The sequence below is a fragment of the Fonsecaea erecta genome (genome assembly GCF_001651985.1).
Source record: "Fonsecaea erecta strain CBS 125763 chromosome Unknown Scaff17, whole genome shotgun sequence".
Taxonomy (NCBI): domain Eukaryota; kingdom Fungi; phylum Ascomycota; class Eurotiomycetes; order Chaetothyriales; family Herpotrichiellaceae; genus Fonsecaea; species Fonsecaea erecta.
The window spans coordinates 191,323-199,840 of NW_017387260.1; the positions used below are offsets into that span (position 1 = coordinate 191,323).

The window sequence follows — 8,518 nt, forward strand, 5'->3', positions numbered from 1 at the left end:
TTCTGCTGGCACTTTGAGTGCCAAGAAATTAGTGCTGACTCTCTGCATTAGCGTATCTTTCCATTGGGTGGCTCATTCAGTAGCGCAGACATGTGCATCTGTCCATTGGCTGCCTCTTGGCGTTAGTGCTTACATCTGCAGTAGCGTGGCGCCTAACCCGGGCACTCTCCGGACAGTCACACTTCTGAGAGCTCAACTTTTGTTGGAATCTTTGTTTGAACTTTGGGACTTTGGAACTTTGGAACTTTGGAACTTTGGTCGGAACTTTGGAACTTTGGTTGGAACTTTTGTTGGAACTTTTGTTGGAACTTTTGTTGGAACTTTTGAATTTTGGCTGGCAATCTCGGAACTTTTGTTGGAACTTTGGAATTTTGGCTGGCAATCTTGGAACTTTGGAACTTTGGTTGAAACTTTGGAAGTTCAACTGCTTGAAGCTCTCGTGGATGCCTCAAGGCTGCCACCAGTCACGGGTTGCCCAGCCTTGACGTCCGTCGTTGCTGTCCAATCGCCATCGTCAAGATCTTTTGCCGAGTACGCCGAAGCGGCCGAGTACGCCGAAGCGACTGGTCAGGACATGCTCACGGTCTGTGGGTTGTCGACGAGTTTGTGTCTTGTCGAGCCTGGCCGCTTTTAACATTTACGCCTCAATACTCACCCGTCTTTCTGTACTGGGGCCATTCCGGCTCTGCCATCGAGCACCATCCTATCTCTTCAACCTCTGCTTTGAAGCTCAGGTCTGGCGAAAGAAGTCCCCAAGATCAAAGTATCACGTGTGCCCGATTCGGTAATCTGGACCTCTTCGACCACGAGAAATGATCGGGATGCATTTCGAATTGGCATTCGTGCAAAGACCCAGGGCAACTTGCAGCCTTGCGCCACCGGAGCGGAGGGCGTAACGGAGTGCAGATATGTGAGAGACTACGCCGGACCGCCAGCTTCGGGAGCATTCCCCTGGAGCTACAAATCTGCTATTTTCATGCGGCCCTCATGCCCCCTCTCGTGCACCTTCATGTATGCACGTGCGCAAATGACATCAGAGCGAAACATCGGAGACGTGATGTATCTGACGATCAAATGAAGGGAGACTCACTCGGGAAGCAAATTGTCGAAAAGCGGGCTCGACAGCTTCATTAGGTATGGTTGGCCTTATTTTTGCGTGGTACTTGGTTCAAGGGCAACGTGGCTATAAGAATTGGAGGATGGAGGTGATGAGGTGATTCCTTGCCCCGTCGTCGGTGATAAGGGCAAAGACATGAGCTTGGTATTGCAGCCTCTGGGAGAAATGGCCGAGTGGCTTGTCTCACTGAGAGCCCTCCTCTGCACGTGTCCGACTGTATTATAACTTCAATCGCGACCATTTGCTCTAAATGAGCCCCGTGTTGCGTGCCTTCTTCATCTTCTCAATATCCGCCTACACGTTGCTGTCCGGGGGAGGAGAGTCATCAATGGTATCCTTCCTATATGTCAAAAAACATTGGTACAAGCCAAACAAACAAACAAGATAAGATATGACATGACATCCCCCATCTTGCTTGAAAGTGTGCCACATCCCACCAGGATCCCAGCTATCGTTCGAACCCTCATACCTTTCCAGCTCTCCCACGCTCTGGCTTTGGCTCGACAAAGGAGAGAGGATACTCGATCACCCTGGTTCCAGAAGCCAGCGACGGGGATTCGTGAACAGATTCGAGGTGTCAACACGAGGAACATCAATTGTGCAGTCTGATGCCTTGTGTACAGTTACTAACACGGACGGGTGAGCCATCGATCATGGAAACGGGGTGCGTGAAGAATATGTGGCTCACCCTTGCCCGTCGTACATTTCTGCTGCAATTCCAGGACACGTTTACGGATACCATCCGGACTCTCTCAACAGTCAACATGTTTCTTCGATCAGAAAGAAAGGTTCTCATCCCACGCTGGCGCCGAGTACCGAAGTCAACATGATAACACTGCAGGATTAGGAACACGGAAATAATGTCTCAACTCGACTCCGCCGGACATCAAGCCGAAGATGAAAGCAGAGTCCTGCGATAGCAGCTTGGCGGAAACAGTGCGTGCAGGCGATGGTGATTTCCCGTTGCGGTGTCATCCGTTCTGGGCTTTCATCTGCATGCCCGGAGTCCAGGCGCAGCGGGTAGGGGGTAGCCGTGGAGATACAGTTTCAGCGGACTGTGGTCTCAATGGGCGCGGAAGAGGACCGAAGCAAGACGAAAAACAGAACAAAAGGATGGACGAGAGAGACACACCAAGGTGTCGAGTGCCCAACTGTCATCGTGTCCCTGGACCTCCATTTGCCCCTCCAGCCTTGTCTGCTCCTCCAGCCCTCCCGGCCACGCAGATATTCAACATGCACTCAATCAGCGAAGCAAACAGCATAACAATCACAGGGGATGGAGAGTACAATCCCCCAAAAAACAAGAGGTTCAATCAAGACGTGGGATTCGAATGTCTGTCAACTCCATGGAATCCGTATGAAAAGGAGCCATTTTCTTCTGTCAGCCTCCTGGGCAGGCTTTCAACAGCGCACCTTTTCAGGGCCCTTGCCTGGCTTGAGTCCGAGATCTATCTAGCTTATATCTTTACTGGTTCAGTCTCTTGCCGGAGATACTCCGCTCGACCATACTGATGCCACTATCTCCCATAAGCCATAACGTGGTGAGATTTGTCCACGACTACTACTTGCTTGTCAACACTACTTATTCTCCAGCCACTCTCTCTTAGCAGTCCCAGGGGACGTAGTCACCTTCGGGTTTGACGAGGTCCGCGATCATGCCGTCAAAGTCCAGCCCGATGGTGTCCGTATTGTAGTACTTGTACTGCTTGACCTCGACCCCGAGTCGGAGACGACGGCCTTGTGGTTCGCCCACGAACGGGTGGGGATGTAGATGGTCTTTGCGCCCGGGTAGAAGCGTTCGAGGAAAGCACCGCCTATTCTCAGCGCGCCGGTGCCGGAGATGGACTGGATGATGGCGACGCGGTCTTCCTGGATCGGTTTCGAGTTGGGCCCGTAGGCGAGCAGCGCCGCGGCCTTTGTGAACGAGGGCACACCGGTGATGCCGGCGTATTCCTTATCGAGGGACGAGGAGACGATCTTCTGCTCGACGGGCCCCCCGCCGCCGACAGTTCAGCATCGTACAAATGCATGTTGAGAGTCAACCTACACAAGAGAATGATGGGTCCAATGTTGATCTTTGGATTGGCGAAATAGTTTGACTGTGCTATGCCACAGATCAATCGTGTGTGGTGCATAATTACTTTCTGAACCGAAAAGGCACAGGTCAGTCACAGGATATTGGAGAATCACTCAAGCGGAAGGAGTGCAACGTTACGTGGGGCGAGCATAACACCTTCATCTATGAAGTCGTGACACCAGAATACGAACGCTCCGATTATGGGCCTGAGTCACAAGTTTCAAGGCCAGAACACTGTTCGAGACCTTCGAATGCTGCCGGTTTCGCGGAGACTGACCACTCGCAGTCACCTTCTCTGCCATAGCTGAGATCTGCGCCATCTTCAGCGTGCCTCTCACGGTAAGTCTCACAGCTCTGGGGCTGTCCCCTCCCAAAAAAACAGAACCGACCTCGGCCTTGATCACGTCCAAATCTTTTCTTCGAGTCATCATCAGTGGCTCCGAAATTGCCAGGCCATAGCACAAAAAGAGTCCGTTGTCACCCGGGACGCAGGGCTGTTACAATGACTGTTACAATGCGCTCCCCGGCCGACAACACCCCATGGGGCAAATGGCCCCCATCAGGCGCTTGGCCCCCATGGGGCCAACGGCCCCAAATGCCAAGGCGGCCCCCACGAGGCATACACAGGAAAAAGATAAATAGGACCTCTATTCTCGCACTGCTGGAGAAGCCCTCAACAGTGCGAGAAGTCGATGTCTCAAGGACAGCTTTATACAAATCAAGATACGTGTTCAACCCTCTGACTCTTCGTCTAACGATCCCACCCCAAAGCTCTCTGACATCCGTTCTCTACAGGCCACAATACAATCCGAGCGATCAACCCTTCCATGACGCGATCTTCATCCAGGGGCATTTGACGAGCGACTTTGTTCCAGAAATCCCACAACTATCCCGCAACGGCCAAAATCGTCCCAAAAAGTGTTTACAAGAAAGCAAGTTTGACGCCTTCAAGATCTCGAGGTGAATGCCAACCAGGACAAGATTTTGAAGAAACACGAGATCCACAGCGAGTCTGCCGAACACTATCCTATGCAGTATCCTCACGGACTGCCATATGCTGTCGCTCCTCAACATATGCATCACATGCGCCATCATTCTGTTCAACAATTCGAAGGCTCACCTGCGCCCGAAGATTCAAACAATGAAAATGGTGGCGCCAGCTCGGTCGAGGTGTCCTTGGAACGTCCGTTTCCAGGGCGCGGCCACGGTCGACGACGGCGTGGGGTCATCCACGGACCTCTGAAGCCCCAGACAGACAGAGCTTTGTGCGCGCCATTTCATTTCGCAGGGCGGGTTTCGAGAAGGCAACAGGGCATCGGGGACGGCAGGCTTTCGGGAGTGCGTGGATGAGATTACGCATCAAGTTTATAGTGGTGACATCGCTTCAGGCTCAAAGATTTCCTGTGGAAACAATGCGAGAGAGCGTGCCTGTGCCAGCGGGCCTTTGCACCGCAGCGTCATTGCTGCTGCCGCCGCACCACCATTTCAGGAGACTCTAGACGTGCTCTATTGACTTCGTGATCATGATACTCGATGTGGTTGAAGTGTCTTCGGCTGCGTTTGCTGTCGTGAGTGGCGGTTGAGTTGGGGGTGTCCGGAGTTTGTTCGTTGTCAAGGTCTGACCATCTTAGTAGTGGTGTCCGTCGAGAAGTCATTGGCCGAAAATGGTTCAACCTCGATTCACGACGGTAGGATATGTCTGGGGAGATCGCAGGCAATAGACGTGCTCTGTTGACGATTCATGATCTTGATCCTCGACGTGGTTGGGATGTCTTCGGCTGCGTTTGCTGCCGTGATGGGCGGTTGAGTTGGGAGTGTCCGGCGGCAAAGATAGTAGGATGTTGATGATTTTTTGTTTAGGGTAAATGTCGAGAATGCGGTGAATGCAGGTTGGTCAGCAACCATCAGCAAGCCTTTGGCTTGGCCAGATGGAGGTCTCTCGGTAAACAACGCCTGAGTAGAAATTTCGACATTTTTTTTCGTTTTTCTTCTTTTTTCTTCTTTTTTTCCTTTTTTGTTTTTGGTGGGAGGACTGAAAAGTGATGCAAAACGTGTTTTTCCGTGTGACTTTGAGGGCCTGGCCTTTTGTTCGGTCGCCTTGGACTCCGCTCTGGCAAAGAATTTGTCCATCGAGTCGTCTAGCTCGACGGAAACGACCCTCATGGTCGGTTTCTCTTCATCGGATGGACTGGTGGCAGCTGCTATAACAGTGTTAGCTAGTGCGGTGGTACCGGCCTCCATCCTTCCCTTCCAGCGTTGGAAGTCCTCCGGGAGGTGCTCTTCTTTACCATGAGACTTACTGGACATGTCACAGCTGCCACCAATAAAGGCCTCAATAGCCTAAAGCATCTCGGATTTCGGTAAATCTTTCACTCCATTAAGGGCTCCGGTGGTAGGCCACTCTCTAGGCTAGAATCGTCAGACGACCGTTCAGCCATCGTGCTCTGTTGACGATTCATGGTCATGATCCTCGACGTGGCTCAAATGTCTTCGGCTGCGTTTGCTGTCGTGAGGGGCGGTAAAGTTGGGAGTATCTAGCCGCGATTTTCGTCGTCAAGGTCTGACGGTCTTGGCCGCCGTACACGTCGAGAAGATATGGGGAAAAGGTTAAGGCGAGACCCGGAAAGTACCTCGCGGAATCTTGATCTTGTGACGGTAAGGGAATATTTGAAAGGAGAATGCTCCAAAGATTTGTATATATATTCGTGTTGTACGAATGAATAAACTGAGGAGAGGAGAGGAAAAGAAATGAACGCGTCGGTGCAGAGGTTTATAAACCAGTTGTGTGGCAGCTGTTTCTGCCAAGCCTCTCCTGCTGGGCAGCCAATCAGGGAGCCCCTGATTGTTCCGTATAATGTGCTCACAACCGTCACCCCGGGGGTGATAGTATTCCGTCCCTACTATTGAGGTTATGCTGCCTGGATTTACCTACCTACCTCACTGGGGACGGAAATCTATCACCCCCAGGGTGACCGTGACAGATCTACGATATCAGTCCAAAGCCCGTTATGTTTTCAAGAGGGTGGCCCGGGACCGGCCTAGCCTGTAGACAACACGAGCATTGAGATGCCAGGAATATAATCACTCAAAACGTCTCAGGGAGCCTGTCCCGGAAATCTACATCCTCAAATATTGATATCAATAGGCCACTTTTGAACAAAACAGTTTACTATCTGTGTACTTGAATCTTTTGAGACGGTCTCGGAAGACCGCTTCTTCATCGATTCACCGTGCTCATTCTGGCTTATCTTCTTCGGAATATATGAAATGCCCTCCAGCCCAGCAGTAAGTGTAGAACAGGTTTCATCTATAGTAGCTCGGAGGATCAACCGTGCTCTGAGCACAGTCTCAGATGCAGAGGAGGTATAGAAAGGAGGTTTGATAAGTCGGGACGATCGTAACGGGGCTTGTCACTGCGCGTGGCGGGAGACCGCAGAAAGATTCATCCAGCGCCTTCGTCACAAACAGACGCCGTCCAAGAGAAGGTAGATCGACTGCCAGCTCACCCCTCTTTGGGACATGGGTGATGCTGCCCTGCAGTGCATGTACTCACCCCCGCCTGCATTCTGGGCGACAGAAGACGAGGTAAATCGACGGCGAGCTCACGGGGGCACTCACCCACTCGGCGCCGCTTTCAAGGATGCCTCACACAAGGACATCGTATTAAGACATCTGAAAGCTACTGAGGGAAGTGAACCCATGATGTCGCCGCATAAGTTTATTAAGGCGTGTACGCCATCGCTATGGATTTGCGGAATCTCTGCATAATAACTGCTCCGTGGTAGCCCACTTACCATGCCCATGACTGCGTCTAATTATACATCACCGCTGTGTCCGTGATAAGATTTATGATATCCTCTCTTACTTTGAAGCTTCAGGAGTCTGGGTCGTAGGAGTCTGCGTCGTACGAGTCTGGACAGTAGGATTCGGGTTTCGTAGAACAGTGGCAGCGACAGTACCACCCACTGCAACAAATGCCTTGGTATTTATTAGAAAGTGGCATATAGTAAATACGATGGTTACTTACAGCGAAGAGCAGCCACAAAAATCGATTCTCAAATTGATCAGTCTTGACCCTATCTCCATAGTGATGTTCTCTTCGAGGTGTGCCATGTCTGATTTGAGCTCTGATCGAAAGTGTCTGATCTCTGATTCAAGGCTTGCGAATTTCAAGTCCCATTTATCAACGAGGCATGCCATCGCTGATTTTGTCGCCATCAACTCTTTGTTAAAGTAGTTGAGCTTGTCATCGAGATTTCGGCTGAAGTGAGGGGCAGAGCCGGTGTCCTTATCACCAGAAAGCAAACCTATAGACATGTCAATAGCTTTACGATCGAAGTTGAGTGATGTGTCTTACGCGCCGTTACCTGGAAAGTGCGGGCTTGGGATATGCAACGTGTAGCTTGTTGAACAATGCTACGTTGTCCAAGGCGGAAAGCTTGCCGTAGCATTTTGAGGATGCTGTCGGAGAGGATTTCGAAGTGGCGTCGGGTCGACTGAGGGTGATGGTTGTAAGAGTGAGGGTAGTTGTAAAGGTGAGGGTGAGGAAGGCCATCCCGGTATTTAATGCCAAGACGGCAGCATCACCCACGTCCCCAAGAAGGGTGACCTGGGCGTGAAACCACCTTCTCTTGTTAAAATCTACGACTTCCTCACCATCACCTTTACAACCACCCTGACCTTTGCCACCACCCTCACCCCTACAATCACCACCCTCACTCAACCCAATGCCACTTCGAAATCCTCTCGAGACAGCATCCCCAAAATGCTACGGCAAGCTTTCCGCCTTAGGCGAAGTAGTATTCTCCAATGAGTTACACGTCCTCCACAAAATATCTCTTCATCATGCAGGTCCCAAAACCGCACCTTACAGACAACGACTGTCAGGGAGCTTTGGGGTGGAATCGTTAGACGGAGAGCCAGAGGGTTGAATCCGTATCTTGATTTGTATAAAGCTGTCCTTGAGACATCGACTTCTCGGACTGTTGAAGGACTCTGGAACAGTGCGAGAACAGAGGTCCTATTCATCTCTTCCTGGGTGCATCTCGTGCGGGCCGTTCGCCCCAATCACCCCATGGGGGCCGCTCGCCTCAATCACTGCATGGGATGTTGTCAACGGGGGGTTTGGTTGCCAGCCCGGGTGACACCTACAGTCAAACATGTTCAAAGCAAGAGAGCTTATTACGAATATTATTACGTGTCAGAGAGCCTTGGGGTGGGATCGTTAGACGGAGAGTCAGAGGGTTGAACACGTATCTGTATTGTATAAAGCTATCCTTGAGACATCGACTTCTCGCACTGTTGAGGGTCCCTCCAGCAGTGCG

General features: G+C 51.3%; 2 protein-coding genes across 2 annotated transcripts; both read right to left on the minus strand.

The window, feature by feature from the left end:
- Positions 1-2,720: 2,720 nt before the first annotated feature.
- AYL99_11869 (hypothetical protein) lies at positions 2,721-3,514 on the minus strand (the record flags this gene model as incomplete). Its single annotated transcript, XM_018843373.1, has 3 exons — positions 2,721-2,854; positions 2,875-3,097; positions 3,386-3,514. The coding sequence occupies 3 exons, from the start codon at positions 3,512-3,514 to the stop codon at positions 2,721-2,723; spliced, it is 486 nt and encodes a 161-aa protein (XP_018687356.1).
- A 3,971-nt stretch (positions 3,515-7,485) lies between these two features.
- On the minus strand, positions 7,486-7,749 carry AYL99_11870 (hypothetical protein; the record flags this gene model as incomplete). The annotated part of the gene is made up of 2 exons (XM_018843374.1): positions 7,486-7,501; positions 7,562-7,749. The coding sequence occupies 2 exons, from the start codon at positions 7,747-7,749 to the stop codon at positions 7,486-7,488; spliced, it is 204 nt and encodes a 67-aa protein (XP_018687357.1).
- Positions 7,750-8,518: the final 769 nt, after the last annotated feature.